Raw genomic sequence first — 18521 nt, forward strand, 5'->3', positions numbered from 1 at the left:
ATTAGCTTAATAGACTTTTGAGACCACCAAGTACCTTACAACTCACAATAAAGCAGACTTTCAACTTCACCATTATTAAGATACCTGATAAAATGCTACAAAGTATGATATATATTTAAGAGGACTGAACCAATAATTAAAGAATGGCATCATTGTCCAAGCTGAAACGTGATTGCATCCTCTAATGCTTCTTCATTCATATTATTTTTATATATAAATAATTACAATTAAGTAAATCTTAAATGGGGAAAGAACTGCTATAAATTACTAAGTGATTTTAACACATTTTATAACGAGATCGATTTTTAATTGTGATATCATCTGCATGAAATAAAAATATTCTGTTTGCTCATATTAAAAATAGTAATTTGGTATTACAGAACTTGAGCACTGCTGAAAAAGAGAGCGTCTGTCGAAGCTTTTTGTCATGCACTCATTAGGACAATTCGCAAGAATATCAAATGTAAAGTGAACAACAATTTATACAATGAGAAGAGAGTGCTGATTAGTTGCTAAGTGGACTCTGATTGGTAGAGGCATTGCCATGGAGAATGGTGACTGACAGTTAACTGCCGAGCACTGTTTGAAATTTAAACCAGACAGCTTAACTCTGATTGATCAAGGCATTGTCCTGAGGAATGAACCAGCAAATGGTTGTCACTTATTTTGTTTAGGGGAAACAAGCACAATGTGTGTACACGTTCTTTCTCTCTGCAAAGAACAGGGCCCTGTGTATTGATGCATGTAACTTCCAGTACACGTAAATGCGCCACACCACGAGCCCAACTGAATCTTAAATTGGTTGTCAGCATAATTCTTAGCACACCAAGGATTATTTAGCAAATGTTGTCCAATCTTAGAATCACATCTAATGTCTAACACTGTTTTGAGTTTTGCAAGCACTGGCTGGTTGGGTAGGATCTATGCCTTGCCCTTTGCGAACAATGGAAGGCTCAGGCTGTTTGATGTGATCCGCCAGTCTTTGGGACAAACGGCCTACTTACCTAGCATCACACTGGCACTGAAATTCATATGCCGCATTACTCATTAGTTTGACAGGCAGAACGTCTTTTTGGCTCGATGGCAGCATCCTGTTAGTGGCAAATACCACTCGCGTTGTTACTACATAGTAGCAGTGTGAAACAGCTGGCTTCACCCGTTATTCAAATTTTTGAGATACCTAGCCCTTCCAGGGTAATCTGAGGTATACTGGGCACTTTTCAGGGCTGAAAGTGATGGCCTTAGGCCCATTCATGAGTTTGCATGATATACAGCGCGAAATGATCTAGATCAGGGTAACCATTACCCTGCAAGATGCCTTTGATGCGTCCTATTTCAGCATCAATGGCTCAAACCCTATTTATGAGGATGTCGCTAAGGTCAATCTTAGAGCGCATGGAATTGTAAGAATCCCAACACCAGTGAAGGTAGGCTTGCGGTAGACTGTGGTAAAGAACCCCCGGCAAATTTATCAACTAGTACGTCGAGGAAAAGGAGCTGATTTGACTGCTCCATTTCAAGGTGAATTTGGGCGCAGGATGGAGTCCACTAAGACATGTAAGGAAATTATTACATGCAGCTGCAGATTTAATTATAGCAAACATATCATCTACATATCGGAAATATGCAAGGGGTAGCAGGTTAGGCATCATTCCATCGAAGACGCATTTCTCACGGAATCCAACAAAGATGTTCGCAAGAGTTGGGCCTAGGGGAGATCCCATAGCAACATTATCTATTTGGCCATACGTGCTGTCATTAAAACTGAACTCAATTGCGCAAGTTGCTGAGTTCATAAGTTCGATGAATGAATGATTCGCGGACTGGTGGCAGCTCTAGATCGCCATGATATAGTGCTGCAGCGCAAATATCTATGGCTTCCTTAAGTGGAATATTGGTGAATAGGCTAGCAATGTCAAATGAGAACATGGACACAGCATTGCTATCAATATTCAAGCCCTATATGGTCTTCACAAAAGTGAAGGAGTCCTTCACCGTGTTTGTGGAAAACTTGCTCAAAACTGGTTGTAACAAATCACCCAATCATTTGGCCAATTCACATTGTGCAAAACCAGTCATAGGTAAAATAGGGCGCAAAGGGACATCACTTGTGTGTGTCTTGGGCAACCCATACATATGTGGATGCTGCGAGCCGTGAGGATGAACCTTGTCATACATATCACATGGCAGCTCATTGCTCCTACACAAGTCCAGCTGCATTTTTTTCGGCTTACTTTTGATCAAGGCAGTCCAGTCACATTGAGCGGCAGGTCCAATGGATACAAATTCAGACACGTCATTAAGAATGGCGTGCATTTTGTTGATATATTCATGCTTGTTAAGGATGACTATTCCTGTCCCTTTGTCAGGTTTACTGATGTGTTATGTCCAGGTTGGTCTTAAGGCCTCAGGTTGATCCAAACCTTGAGCCCTGAGTTCTACGGAGGATTCATTTATACAACAGCAGAAGTGTTTACAACAGGTTGATAAAATAAAAACATGGATGGCATACAAATATCCTTTTTAAACAGTGGAAACTATTCAGAAAAAAAAATTTCAAAACCTGCAAATTTAACTTCTAAGTAAAATGATCCTCTTTCACTATGGATGGGAAAGTAAGTAATTTTTAACTTGTGAAAGAACAATGCATTTCAAGGCAAAAAATCTCTACTTCCACAATTCGTTTTTGACAATGAATCTAGCAAAATGAAAATGCTGATCATTTGATCTAACCAGATAATCGTAAGTGCTGGTGATGTTGCAAAGTAGAAGCGGGCTTGCCTGCAGTGTTCATCAGTCAATGTCAGCATCAAAACCTGAGCTCTAAATTCTACAGAGTATTTATTTATACAACAGCAAAAGTATTTACCACTCTGATGTCACCATCAAGGTCAGAGTCTTCGCAAGTATCCTCTTGAGGTACATTTCTTCGTTTTAATAAATGCTCATCCCTCTTGTTCTAAAGAAGAAGAAATATTTTGCTGTTCAGTTGAGAAATATCAATTTTTCACTGCAATATTAAAATGCCAACAAAAGTCCAAATGACTCATACATATTTAGCGGTGATAATCCAATCTTTCTCCAAGTGCATGCAATTTAATTTTACAAAGTAACAAACTAACATTCTACACAGCATCTTGAACACAAATGTTAAAAGGTTTCAAGTGACATTATATTCGTACAAAAATTCCATCATAAATTAATATTTGATTTTCATAACCATATCATTAAAATAGCACAGGTTTTAATATTTTCTACATATTAATCCCTATTTCCTTTTGTAGCAGTGTTGTTTTAACAAGAACTCTTACCTTTCTTAGTTCTACAACCACCTCATTGCGTTGTCTTCTCATAGACTAAAGAAAAAAAGTTTACAATAAATTTGTTTTGCCTTCCAGATCACAACAAATTGTAATGCTACTTAAATCATGGCGTTCTTTTTAAATTAAAACTGTTACTCTAGCATGATCACAAAACTCAAAGTTTACAGTAAACAGAATGCAACGATGAATCCAAACTGTGAACTAACACTATTCAAATTAATCATTAATCTAACGTAGATCTTTTCAACCGCTGTGATAATACATGTGGTGCTGACCAAAACAGACCAGAATGGTCCATAGTTTGATCCTATAGTTAGGAGGGGGCAAGGAAGAAACTAGAGTTCTTGCTTTTAATTATCTTACAGAACTTCACAGGAAAATATAATGACATACTGTAGAACTGGATTAGGCTTTTTGTTGCTCAAGGTCAAACACTATCTAAGTGATATGCCCCGGCTAAGTTCACATATGCAGAATGACCACTTGATACGGGATCTAATTTTGTGTAGAACTAAACTCAGCTCCAGGTGACTGGGAGCCTGAAGCAGTTTCGAGAAGTTCAACATACTAAATCAAAATAGGTATCTGTTACTTTTAGTCTTAAATACATCTTCCAACTAACTGAAGTGGTACCTATTCTGCAATGCTACCAATCAGTCGAAGAACTATAAGATTAATAAAATTTAAACCAACACCAAAGAAAAAAAATAAACAACTTAAAATTCTTTAAAGCGTTAAACATTATGGTGACATCCCATGGGAATCATTTCAAACAGAAAACGTGCCTATAATAAGTGCTTGTTTGACTGGAATCGTCTACCACATGGAAACAATAACCCAGCACATGAAAAACTGCAAAAAGTTCAAGATAATAGCTATATATTAAATAAGCACTTATCTTTTCATTCAAAAGGTACATCAGATCCTGACAGCATTTCAATGTTAATTGTGTCCACACTTGTTACATCATTACAGAGAGACATGGATGAGAGAGGGACAGGATTGGCAGCTCAATATTCCAGGATATAGGGTCTTCAGGCGAGACATGGAAGGAGGTAAAAGAGGAGGGGGTATTGCAATATTGATCAAGGAATCAATTACAACAGTAAGGAGGGGTAACATCTTAGAAGGCTCCTCAAATGAAGCCATATGGGTAGAACTTAAAAACAAAAAAGGAGCAATCACATTGCCGGGAGTGTACTATAGGCCCCCAAACAGCCAGAGAGAAATAGAAGAGCAGATATGTAGGCAAATTTCAGAAAAATAATAGGATAGTAATAGAGAGAGATTTCAACTTCCCTAACATTAACTGGATTAGTCATAGTGTGATAAGTTGAGAGGGAGCAGAATTCTTAAAATGTATCCAGGAGAGCCTTTTAAGTCAGTACGTAGAAGGTCCTACAAGAGAGGGGGCGGTCCTGGACATAATTTTAGGGAATGAAGCTGGGCAAGTGGTAGAGGTATCAGTGGGGGAGCATTTTGCAGATAGTGATCATAACTCAGTTAGATTCAACGTTGTTATGGAAAAGGATAAGGATGGGTCAGAAATCAGAGTTCTAAATTGGGGGAAAGGCCAATTTTAATAAGATCAGATATGATTTGGCCAGAGTGGACTGGGAGCAACTACTTATAGGTAAATCTGCATCAGAGAAGTGGGGCTCATTCAAGAAGGAAATAGGGAGAGTACGGGGCCAACATATCCCAGTAAAGACAAAGGGCGGGACCAACAAATCCAGGGAATCCTGAATATCAAGGATATACAGGATTGGACAAAGAGAAAAAGGGAGGCTTATGGCAGATACCGAGAGCTCAAAACAGCGGAAGCCCCAGGGGAGTATAAAATGTGTAGGGGGGAACTCAAAAAGGAAATCAGGAGAGCAAAAAAGGGGGCATGAAAAAACATTGGCAGGTAAAATAAAGGAAAATCCATAGTTATTTTACAAGTACATTAAGAGTAAGAGGATAACTAGGGAAAGAGTAGGGCCCATTAAGGACCATAGTGGTAATTTGTGTGTGGAGCTGGAAGACGTAGGTAGGGTTCTAAATGAATACTTTGTGTCAATGTTCACAACTGAGAGGGACGACGTGGGTATGGATATCAGGCAGAAGGACTGTGTTATTATTAAAGAAATTAGCATAGAAGGAGAGGAGTTTCTAAGTGGTCTGGCAGGCTTAAAAGTAGATAAATCTTCAGGCCCAGATGAAACATATCCCAAGCTGTTGAGTGAGGGAAGGGAGGAGATAGCAGGGGCGCTGGCAATAATTTTCAATACCTCACTGGCCAGAGGACTGGAGGATAGCCAATGTGGTACCATTATTCAAAAAGGGAGGAAGGGATAAACCAGGGAACTACTGGTCAGTCAGTCTAACCTCAGTGGTGGGGAAACTATTGGAAGCAATTCTGAGGGACAGAATTAATCTACACTTGGAGAGGCAGGGATTAATCAAGGGCAGTCAGTTTGGTTTTAAGGCGAGGTCATGTCTGACCAATTTGATTGAATTTTTCGAAGAGGTGACCAGGTGTGTAGATGACAGCAATGCATTTGACGTAGTCTACTTGGACTTCAGCAAGGCTTTTGATAAGGTCCCACATGGGAGACTGATAACAAAGTTAAGAGCCCATGGGATCCAAGGCAATTTGGCAAATTGGATCCAGAATTGGCTGAGTGGCAGTAAGCAGAGGGTGATGGTCGAGGGTTGTTTTTGTGACTGGATGCCTGTGTCCAATGGGGTTCCACAGGGATCGGTGTTGGGTCCCCTGCTGTTTGTGGTATATATAAATGATTTAGACTTGAATGTGGGAGGGTTGATCAGTAAGTTCGCGGATGACACGAAAATTGGTGGGGTGGTAAACAGTGAGGAGGATAGCCTTAGATTACAGGAGGATATAGAGGAGCTGGTCAGATGGGCTGATCAGTGGCAAATGGAATTTAATCCGGATAAGTGTGAGATGATGCACGCCCCTGCTATCTCCTCCCTTCCCTCACTCAACAGCTTGGGATACGTTTCATCCAGGCCTGAAGATTTATCTACTTTTAAGCCTGCCAGACCACTTAGACTTAGGACAAACAAGGCATGGGAATACACAATGAATCGTAGGACCCTGGGAAGTACCGAGGATCAGAGGGACCTTAGTGTGCATGTCCATTGGTCCCTTAAGGTAAGGTAGATAAGGTGGATAAGACATATGGGATACTTGCCTTTATTAGCTGAGGCATAGAATATAAGAGCAGGAAGGTTATGCTGGAACTGCATAAAATGCTGGTTAGGCCACAGCTAGAGTATCGCGTGCAGTTCTGGAATCCGCATTATAGGAAGGATATGATTGCATTAGAGGGATTGCAGAGGAAATTTACCAAGATGTTGCCTGGACTGGAGAGTTTTCATCGAGGAGAGATTGGATAGACTGGGGTTATTTTCCCTGGAGCAGAGAAGATTATGGGGGGACATGATTGAGGTGTATAAAATTATGAGGGGCATAGATAGGTTAGATAGGAAGGAGCTTTTCCCCTTGGTGGAGGGATCAATAACATGGGGGCATAGATTTAAGCTAAGGGGCAGGAGGTTTAGAGAGGGTGTGAGGAAAAGTTTTTTCATCAGAATGTGGTGGGAATCTGGAACTCACTGCCTGAAAGTGTGGTAGAGGCAGAAACCCTCATAACATTTAAGTAGTATTTGGATGTGCACTTGCAATGCCATGGCATACAAGGCCTAGTGCTGAAAAATGGGATTAGTTAGGTACTTGTTTGACTGGCGCAGACTCGATGGGCCTAAGGGCCTTTTATTGTGTTGTAGACCTCTATGACTATAGTGATAATTTAATAGTTTTTTCCTCCCCACTTAATGCAAGTCTGCGATACGAGAACCTTTTAAGCCATGCTGTGGATCTGCATGTCGTTCCAGGCTCTGACATTGGTAGACACTGTGGAGCAATTTTCTGTTTGGCCTCTCCTATTTCCCATGCCATCTTGGTTTTTTTTAAGCAGAGCTTTGTTCTGAGATGAGGTCATTTTAAAATAAATATTCCAATTTTATTAAAATAGCTTCATCTTTCCTTCCCCTCACATTTATTGGAATAAAAAGTCCTCATATTGTGGGGCTCTCCCCTGCTGTGAGAACTAATTAACAAGTCATCTGCCCAGACCTCAGCTCACAAATATTCAATGGTTTTCTTTTCAAAGTCCAAAAAAGATTCAACTGTAAGCCAAACCCTGGTATCTCTGCCCCATGCTTCAACCATGTAACACTGCTCCCTTCAATATTTTCCACCTCTTTCGCACACTTTTAGGACAGGGATAGGTATACAAAAGTTGTGCTCATCAACCTTGCATCTATTTAATCATTTATTACCAGCTTCTTTTCTTGGCCTGTTAAGCCGAGAAGAAAATTTTAGTCATGAACCTTTTCCCATCTGTTTCCCTAGACTCTGCCTGGCTGTGACACTGCCCTTTCTTATCTTCATTCCACAGAATGGTCACACCAGTGTTGAATGTTAAGTAGCACTGTAACCCCACAGAAAATTTACAGGCAAGTTGATTGAATAGGTTTCTTTTTCCATATTCAAACTGTAAAATAAATTAAACAATGCTGTCATTACTTAGTACAGTAAAACAAGCACTTAGTCCCAAAATATAATTCCAATGCAGAGCCACACAAAGGTACCCCAATGAAAAAGTTTTCTATCGGATAACCAGCATATCATCTGGCTTTTTACCCTCACTCTGGAGGTTTTGTGGCGCAGTGGGTCCCTGCCCCCTAGCCAGAAGCTCGAGGTTCAAGTTCCACTCCAGGACTTGATGATCAAGGAAGATGCATTCATAACGCAGCCAAACAAGTTGAGTATCAACTTGCAAATCCTTCCAACATACACCAATGGCAGGTGGTAACAGGGAGAGATTCCTGGTCAGCCATGTGATAGAAAGAAATTGGAGTCCCTACCATCACTTCTTGTAGCTCCAGACTTTAACCTGCATGTAAAAGGGTATGTTGCCACAGCAACTGACTCCTTGGGAGCCAGTTGGCTGGATGGTCAATGTGGATCAGACTGGTGCTAACAACACAGATTTTGATCCCCATTCTGGCTGGCGTGGATTTAAGACCTGCCTCCTTGCCCTATCGGTGATGGAGGTTGCTGTGCTGTGGGTCAGACCTGTCTTTGGACAGAGAACTCCCTCACTCTACATGTATTTCTATCACAATTCCATGCTCTTGCTGAGCAAGTCTCCCAATCAACTGAGCACATCTTTAGCTAATCTCTCTCACTCACCAGCCTTAGCATGCCCCACATCATCACTGAGCTGTTTATCAACCTTTGCTAAGGTTCACCAACTCCCTTCCACCACCTTCCCTCGTTATCATGCAAATTAAAAAGACAAAATTAGAACTAAAAGGAAGGGGCTAGAGTTTAGGGAAGAGGACTGATGAAAAGTTTCCAGCTGAAGCTTTCAAGATTAAATACGTGTGTGAGAAGTTTGTTCACATCTCTTGGTTAATCATAAATTGGGGTACTTTTAACAGTATATTCTTACTTTAATATAATTAATATTTTTTAAAACTTAAATGTAGAACCACTCCTGAAAAGGAGGCAGGGGAATAAACTGGGCAATACTGTAGGTTACCCCACACATTTCCATTATGTGTCTTGGAATGAGGTTTAGACCAATGCGATGAATGCTTCTTTTCTCTGCTGGTGGTAAAGATCCAGAATGAAATGAGCTTGGATTGTTCAACATGGTTTCCAACAGGCAAGGGCTCATCGCATAAAACAGCCCCAATTTCCAGTGACATTCAGATGACAAAGAGCAAAACAGAAACAGCATTTTGATTCAACGTAGGCCATTATTTTTTTTGTCAAACCAAACCACGTTTTAGGTAGTACAGGAATGCAACACAGCTGTAACTGTACTACAATTTATTGATACTGGGTGCCTTAAATGGAAATAAGTTCTATTCCCATGTATTTATTTCCCATGCCTTGGTGTGCACCAATAAATCACAATGAACCACTTGTCTTAGATAGAGTAATTTACTAACAATTACAGTCTAATTTAAGATTTTAATTTCTCCCTTATCTTTATCTGCTTACACCCAAGACAGGTTCCTGGCTGAGGATGAAGAGAGAAACTGTTCCCAGGCCTCTACCAAATACTGCTCCCGAGTAGAGTATAAAGTTGTCAAGACAGAGCATATGCTGCTCTTTCCTACTTACCACTTGCACAGGGTGGCACTTGGTCCCCTCTGCATCTACTCTGAACTTCACTATGTTGGGAACTGTAGCTACAACCTTCAATTCCATGATACAAATGTAGTGTTCCACTCAAACACATTTTAAATTAACTCATACAGGTAATTAAATTGTGAAAAAAAATGTTTATCAGTTTAAAGCACTAGTCCTTCCTTTCTACCCCAGAGGTGGTAAACATTATGTAGTCCATTATTTATCAGGCTCATTAAAGGATAAATCACTTGAGAGAAGATGGGACGTTTGAATCAACTGAATTTTTTTTTAAAAAGTCACAGACTCCCCAAATTATTACATTTTAATCATTCTAATGATTGTGCTCATCCACCACTGATTTAAACTGAAAGTGAAACAATTCCAAACAGCGAGCAAGTAGGAGTTGGTGACAGAGGTTGAGAAGCTGAAATTTGCAATTTTTAAAGTCTTGACTGATATTAAGACACCATATAATCTTGAGGCATACACAAATTCTCCTGTTAGGTCAAAAATCTAATGCAGTATCAACTGAAATCCTAAATTAATGATCATGGATCTGATTTTATGGTTCGCCATGCTGTTTCAAACCAAGTGAGATGGGAATGTTACAGTGATTTAAAACATTCACTCCATGTCTGTTGCATCGTGTTCATTTTCATGAGAAGAAACTGTTTTACTGGTTATAAGGAGCCAACACTAAACTGATATTATATTGGTAGCTTCTTTCCAGGGGCTACCACAATGTATAGAGTGGATGGGAAAATTGATATTGGTGCAGTAGGTGTGCTCCTCTGGAATTAAAGCAGAATTTAGTGCTTCTCCCTCCATCATGAGACATACACTTGTGACTAATCCAGACACTGGGTACTCCAAAGTAGAAACTTATTCTATTCCCCAACAATGAAATCCTTCACAATGATGACCATACAAAGAAAATCATGAACTAACCCCAAGCTTCACTCACAAATCACTTGTTTCTCTCACCGAGAAATAATGTTCTGATCACGTTACCTTCATATAAATTAAAGGCCCTAATTTACAGAGCAAGATCAATCAGGTTCAGAAATACTAAAGCAAAATACTGTGGGCGCTGGAAATCTGAAATAGAAACAGAAAATTCTGAAAATACTCAGTAGGTCTGACAGCGTATGTGGAGAGAGAAACAAAAAGGTTTTGATGAAAGGTCATCAACCTGAAACATTAACTCCGTTTCTCACAGATGCTGCCAGACCTGAGTATTTCCAGCATTTTGTTTTTGTTTCAGATTTCTAGTATCTGGAGAATTTTGTTCTTGTTTTAATAGTTGTCTCCATTAAATGTATCCAGTATTGAAGATCTAGCAATGTATTAAATTAAAGCAGTGTGTTTTATTAAGTTGTATACTACAAAGTGTCTTTATTTTTCGACATTCACTTGGGTACCAATACACTAAGCCTGCTGAACAAAACTAAGCTACCATAGACACGGTAAGAAAATAAAACGAAAGAAAAAAAGCTTGGACTTCTGATAGGCAATTCCCCTGACCCCAGGAACCCCCTGGAAAGTCTTCAACTCCAAGTCCGAGCCAGAGACTTCGGAGGGTTCCAATTTACTTAACTGGATAGTTACCCTGGAAATGTAAGACAGAAAAAAAAAAGTTCTAATTCCTGGTAACTCACACTGAGCCCCCCGACCCGACTCCCCTGATTGCCCTCCCCTAACCTGACCACCTACCCAGCTGGCACCCTACCCATTTACCTCACTCACTCATTCACTAACAGCGAAAACTACTTAAATGTCCCAAAGTTATTCATTGTGTTAGTGAATGAAGACTTAACAAAATATCGTAGCTTCCGCCATAAAGAGAGCATGGCTTGGCTTCCCCTAATGACTCTGCCCCACCAAAGAGAATTCCCAGAATAGATATGCTCCACATTTCTGAGGAGGCCTGGTTTGGAAGTCCAGGCCAGAAATGGGGAGCTCCGGTGCAAGGTAAAAGAAAAAAAAGTGGAGTGGCAATCCGACGGTGATTGTCACTCCTCGGAAATTTTGGCCCAGTGTCTTTCATGAGCCTGGGAAATCGCAAAGTGCATTTCAGCCAATTAAGTACTTTTTTGAAGTGCTGTCACTGTTGTAATGTAGGAAATGTGGAACTAATTTGCACAAAAACAAAAAGCAGTGGATTAAATGACAAGATCATCTGTTTTTTTGTTTCTGGTTGAGGGATAAATGTTGGCCAGGAAACCAGGAGAACTCGTATACTCTTCAAAATGTGTCATAGGACCTTTACGCCACCAGAAAGAACAGACAGGGTCTTGGTTTAACACCTCACCCAATAAAATACCATTGATACTATTGCACTCTATAGCCAGCCTAGACTGAGCTCAAGGCTTTGGTGTGGGGAATGAACATACAAATCTTTGCCAGGGAGGCAAGTGTGCAACCACTGTGCCACGGTCAACACCCTGATTGAGAATTCACTGTAATCACCAACTGTATTGGTGTATACTTTTGGAAGACAGCATTCCGTACCATAACATTTTGGACATACTGATGTCACATTTGGTCCCAAGATGAGCTGAGCCTCACATTCATCCCATTAATAAGGCTGCCTATTTTCACCTCTGTATATCACCCAATTTGCCTGCCTCAGCTCATCAGCTGGGGAAACCCTCATTCATGCCTCCGCTACCGTTACTTGACAATTCCAATGCACTCCTAAATTCTACCCTCCATAAATTTATCATCCAAAATTCTGCTGGTCCCATTTTAACTCGCACCAAATCCTATTCCCCTATCACCCCAGTGCTCGTTCACCTACACAGGCTCCCAGTCAAACAACGACTTGATTTAAAAATTCTCATCCTTGTTTTCAAACCTCTCCATGGCCTTGCCCCTTCCTATTTCTATAATGTCCTCCAGCCCTGCAACCCTATGATATATCTGTGCTCCTCTAACTCTGGCCTGGAGGACCCCGATTTTAATTGCTCCACCAATGATGCTGGCCCCTTCAGTCATATAGGCTGTAAGCTCTGGAATACCTCCACTACCTCATCTTCCTTCTTTAAAACCTACCTCTTTGACCAAGCTTTAGGTCAGCTGACCAACTATCGCCTTATGTGGCCCGATGTCATATTTCCTTTTATAATGCTCCTGTGAAGTTCCTTGGAATGCTTTACTATGTTAGAGGCACTAAATAAATATAAGTTGTTGCTGCAATTGAAACACTCAGAAGAATCTCTAATTAAACTTTCAAAGCTTCAGAAAATAAAGGATATTGTCCAAGTCGGTGGACAGCTTCCCGTCTTCAATCCTCCATGAACATGAGCTCATCTAAAACTCTGCTCACTGATCACCCATTCTGGCTGACCTACTTTGGTTCCTGGGCCACCAATGCCTCTAAAATTAAGATCTCCATCCTTATGTTCATACCTCTTTTTGGCATCTGCCCTCTCCATCACCAAATTCCTCCAGCTCTTTACCCTTCAAGAACTCAGCATCCCTCCAACTACGGCTTCCTGTACATCCCTCACTCCTTTATCACACCAATGGTAACCATGTCTTCAGTTGTTTGAGCTAAGATCTGGAATTCCTTGTTCATTCATCTCCACCTTTCTCTCCTCCTTAAAAATCAGTCAATTTGAGGATGCTTTAAGTCGCTCGTCCTATTATCCTAACATCACCTTCTTTGACTCTATCAATTTTTAACTGATTATAATCCTGTGAAGCATTTTGGGACTTATCCTGTTAAGAGCAGCATTTAAATGCAAGCTGTTCTTTTGATACCGTGGTGACCCAGGGGTTCAAAAGGTAGAGCATTTGGATATTCAACCAGAAGACCACAAATTGATCAGGGAAAAGTTCCCTTAGTTCCTCCAGGAAGTTAAAATTGTCCATTATTTTCAATTGATGTGTGCTTCTCAACAGTAGACTGCACAGCTACATTTATAGTCATCAAAAAAGAAAACACATACGTATTATCAGTTTGCTTTAAAAAATGTTTCCTGAAACAAGGTTTTTTTTCCAATTCCATTATAACAAACACAGCACCTTAAGCTGTTGTAAAAGATTTTAAAAAACTTGCTGCCCAATGCTAAGTCACCACTGGCGCCCATGTCTTTATCAATAAAAAAATACTGCATCTTCTCTCAGCTCTTCAATGTAAAGAACTATAAGATTAAGCAGCACAACCCACTAAAATTATACGCAGAAGGGCTTTTCTATTACCACCAGAAAGTTTGACAGCAGAAACTTGCAATTCTAAGAAAGTGAATTCCTTTGTTTACAGCTGCAGCCTCATTTTTTTGTTTAATTTGTGATCACCATCAAGATTGCTGGTTTCAAATGGTTACTAAGGCAAACTTAAGTTATAAATTAATATTAATGCTCATGAACCCAATACGAGCCAGCACCAACTAATGGTGTTAATTCAACACCACAGAAGTATCAATCGCTTTCACAATATCACCAACTGTATTGAACGTTTAAATAAAAATATTCTAGTCACTAAAACATCGCTGTTTACATGTTCTGTAACACACACCACTCATTTCATTGTGTCAGATAGTGTGTCAGATACTACAGTCTTGGGAAGTGAAAAAAACAAGTGTAGTTAAAAGCCAACAGGACACAATTACATCCACGTAATTACTGTTAGCTCTTCTGGTGAAAAGGGGAGAGAATAGAAGATAAAGTCCTGTCACAATGGTAGCCCTCATTATAGCTCCGACTCTCAGGGGATCCTTTCTGCAATACAAACATATTTTAGCGATGCTTTCTAGTAACCAATGCCATAAGTTCTCAAACTTGCACTGATTGTAATGAACACACAAAGAATGCTGGCAACAGCCAAGTGATTCCCAACTAAATAAAATACATTAGAGTATACATTATGCTAAAATGGCTTTAATCTCATCTCAATTCAAAAGATTAAGTTCCACTCGTTTATGCATTACTTCTATGATCTACAGATTATTTACAACTTTCAAACTCCCTTGCAATCATCTTTAGGTATCATTATTATTCATTTAATTAACAAATAAAACCCTTCCCCATACAGCAGGTTATAATGATTGCCATCATATCATTTTCAGATAATGTACATTGCATTGTGCTTCATGGAACAATTTTAGTTAATTGGGAATTTATATTCCTTAGAGAGTGGCTGCTTTACTATTTACTTTATAAGCATTCTTGAAACAGTTCAACAATAATTATTTACAGAAAGGGTAGATAAGTGGAAACTAGATATGGAGGATTCACCTTTTAATTTCATCCATTGTGTTTATAAAGTTATGTCCCTACTAAAATGCGTTGGCAGTGTCAAAAATGACTACAAGTTTTACCTGCGCTATCTTTTTAGGGCACTCATTTTGTTTTCAAATCGCTAACTTATACAACATTTAAATATGGATAGCTGGCACATTTTCCCGAAACCGTTCACTTTCAAACTGCATGAAAACGCCTGTAGTTAACTCGGTTTTATTAGTCGATGAGGAACTCCAAAATCTTGCTGCAGAACCAAGTTACTTTAAAGCCTCTTTATTGACGTATCCTTTTAACTTCCAACGTCTCCGCCTTGTTGCCTTGCTCACGCCTGGAGGCTCAGTTAGGCCTCAGACAGGCCTGACTCGGGTTACTCACAAATTACTAAAGACGTCACTGCAGCGGCGGCACCGCCACAAACACTAAAAGGAACAATAAAAAAAAACTCATTCACCTCCAAATCCCGCCCTTTGTTCTTGAAATTCTTCAGCCGCTGCTTATCGTTGTCCGCCATTGTCGTGCGCCTCCAAAGAAGTAAACTTATCTCTCTCTATTTAATTACTAATGATGAAAAGGAAACAATGAGCAGCAGCTCCTCCACCTGCCTTTTCCCTCACTTTGCTTCACCAGAATCAGGCAAAATGCCGGTAAAACGCTCTGCCTCGCTTTCGCCGCAATGGCAGCTCGCAGTAAGAGCTGTGCTGATTGGTTCGCCGCGTCCCGGTGATGCGGAGTCGACAATCGCGGTGCGAGACGGTCCTCCGGGCAGAGGAGGCGCTGTCTCCCGGCGGCCCGCCCGCATCCCCCACCCTTCGCTATCCGGCGACCGGACCGCTGTCCCTGCCCCTGCCCCTTGCCCCCACCGGCCCGCCTGGCCTCAGCCACTCCCCTCCTCCCTCGTCTGCCATTAACCGTGCCTCCCGACTCGGCCCGACCCTCCGGCAACCGCGTTTCCCGGCCTCTCTCCGCCCGCCCTAGCAACCGCACCTCCCGCTGCCATATTGGAATGAGTGCGTGTTTAGCGCTGCGCAGTTTGGGCCCGGGGGAGGCAGGGGCAGGAATTTGCAGTTACAGCCCGACCTGGGCTTGGGGGCGCTGTTTTTCAGTGTGCCCCGGGCGAGCTGTGTTCGTGTGTCGTTGTGACCAAGGCCCCTTTTTATATAATAGGATTTATACACTTCCTAGTTATGTGGTCAGGTCTCGTGTTTTTTTATACCGTATTTTCAGTTCCCTTCTTTGCCAAAAATAGTTTGACTTCTGAAGAGTTTAAGTACATGCCTTTAACAGGTTTTGACGCTTGATGATAACAGGTATGAAATATAAAAGTGGAAACAATGAATTCATTTGAAATCTGAATGTGACCCACATTTGGAGTACTGTGTGCTGTTTTAGGACCATAAGACAGACATAGGAGCAGAAATTAGGCTATTCGGCCCATCGAGTCTGCTCATGGCTGTTCAATCATGGCTGATAACTTTCTCAACCCCATTCTCCCGCCTTCTCCCCGTAACCTTTGATCCACTTACCAATCAAGAACCTATCTCGGTCTTAAATACACTCAATGACCTGGCCTCCACAGCCTTCTGTGGCAATGAATTCCATAGATTCACCACTCTCTGGCTAAAGAAGTTTCTCCTCATCTCTGTTCTAAAAGGTCTGCCCTTTACTCTGAGGCTGTGCCCTCGGGTCCTAGTCTCTCCTACTAATGGAAACATCTTCCCCACGTCCACTCTATCCAGGCCTTTCAGTATTCTGTAAGTTTCAATCAGATCCCCCCTCATCCTTCTAAACTCCATCGAGTATAGACCCAGAGTCCTCAAACTTTCCTCATATGTTAAGCCTTTCATTCCTGGAATCATTCTCGTGAACCTCCTCTGGACCCTCTCCAGGGCCAGCACATCCTTCCTGAGATACGGGGCCCAAAATTGCTCACAATATTCTAAATGTGGTCTGACCAGAGCCTTTTAAAGCCTCAGCAGCACATCCCTGCTTTTATATTCTAGTCCTCTCGAAATAAATGCCAACATTGCATTTGCCTTCCTAACTACTGACTCAACCCGCAAGTTAACCTTAAGAGAATCCTGGACCAGGACTTCCAAGTCCCTTTGCACTCCAGATTTCTGAATTCTCTCCCCATTTAGAAAATAGCCTATGCCTCTATGCTTCCTACCAAAGTGCATGACCGCACACTTGCCCACGTTGTATTCCATCTGCCACTTCTTTGCCCATTCTCCTAACCTGTCCAAATCCTCCTGAGGCAGCCTCCCGCCTCCTCAATACTACCTGTCCCTCCACCTACCTTTGTATCATCTACAAACTTAGCCAGGATGCCCTCAGTTCCTTCATCTAGATCATTAATGTATAAAGTGAAAAGTTGTGGTCCCAACACTGACCCCTGCGGAACTCCACTAGTCACCGGCCGCCATCCTGAGAAGGTCGCCCTTATCCCCACTCTCTGCCTCCTGCCAGACAGCCAATCTTCTATCCATGCTAGTACCTTGCCTCTAACACCATGGGCTCTTATCTTACTGAGCATCCTCCTGTGCGGCACCTTGTCAAAGGCCTTCTGGAAGTCCAAGTAGATAACATCCATTGGCTCTCCTTTGTCTAACCTACTCGTTACCTCCTCAAAGAATTCTAACAGATTTGTCAGGCATGACCTCCCCTTGATGAAACCATGCTGACTTTGCCCGATTTTACCATGCACTTCCAAGTATTCTGAAATCTCATCCTTAATAATGGACTCTAAAATCTTACCAACGACCGAGGTCAGGCTAATCGGCCTGTAATTTCCTGTCTTTTGCCTCACTCCCTTCTTAAACAGGGGAGTTACATTAGCGATTTTCCAGTCCTCTGGGACCCTCCCTGACTCGAGTGATTCATGAAAGATCACCATTAACGCCTCCACTATCTCTTCAGCTATCTCCTTCAGAACTCTGGGGTGTAATCCATCTGGTCCAGGTGACTTATCCACCTTCAGACCTTTCAGTTTTCCTAGCACCTTCTCCTTGGTAATGGCCACCATACTCACCTCTGCCCCCCGACTCGCTTGAACTTTGGGGATGTCACTTGTGTCTTCCACTGTGAAGACTGACACAAAGTACCTATTCAGTTCCTCTGCCATTTCTTTGTTCCCCACTACTACTTCTCCAGCGTCATTTTCTAGCGGCCCAATGTCCACTTTTGCCTCTCTCTTACCCTTTATATATCTAAAAAAACTCTTGCAATCTTCTTTTATATTACTGGCTAGTTTACCCTCATAATTAATCTTCTCCCTCCTTATTTCTTTTTTAGTTGTCCTCTGTTGGTCTTTGTAGGCTTCCCAATCCCCTGGTTTCCCACTGCTCTTCGCCGCATTGTATGCTTTCTCTTTAGCTTTTATGCTGTCCCTGACTTCCCTTGTCAGCCATGGTTGCCTCGACCTCCCTTTAGTATGCTTCTTCTTCCTAGGGGTGAATTTTTGCTGTGTCTCCCAAATTACTCCCAGAAACTCCTGCCATTGCTGTTCCACTGTCTTTCCTGCTAGGGTCATCTCCCAGTCAATTCTGGCCAGCTCCTCCCTCATGCCTCTGTAGTTGCCTTTATTCAACTGTAATACCGTTACATCTGATTCCAGCTTTTTCCTCTCAAATTGCAGGGTAAATTCTATCATATTATGGTCACTTCCGCCTAAGGGTTCCTTTACCTTAAGCTCCCTTATCAAATCTGCCTCATTACACATCACTAAATCTAGAATT

At 41.4% G+C, this 18521-nt stretch overlaps 1 protein-coding gene across 2 annotated transcripts in view; it reads right to left on the bottom strand.

Moving 5' to 3' along the window:
• The window catches only part of kpna4 (karyopherin alpha 4 (importin alpha 3)), a 32030-nt gene extending 16424 nt beyond the window's left edge, over positions 1 to 15606 (bottom strand). The window contains exons 1-3 of one of the 2 annotated variants that reach the window (XM_078563777.1): positions 15239 to 15606; positions 3312 to 3356; positions 2870 to 2959 (exon numbers count right to left, since the gene is read on the bottom strand). In XM_078563777.1, coding sequence (XP_078419903.1) covers positions 2870 to 2959; positions 3312 to 3356; positions 15239 to 15298 — 195 coding nt within the window. In that variant the 5' untranslated portion in view covers positions 15299 to 15606. The remainder of the gene's footprint in view (positions 1 to 2869; positions 2960 to 3311; positions 3357 to 15238) is intronic. The other variant, XM_078563778.1, reaches the window with a different exon arrangement.
• Between the last annotated feature and the right edge of the window lie 2915 nt (positions 15607 to 18521).

Source organism: Cetorhinus maximus, chromosome 19, assembly GCF_964194155.1.
Source record: "Cetorhinus maximus chromosome 19, sCetMax3.hap1.1, whole genome shotgun sequence".
NCBI lineage: Eukaryota > Metazoa > Chordata > Chondrichthyes > Lamniformes > Cetorhinidae > Cetorhinus > Cetorhinus maximus.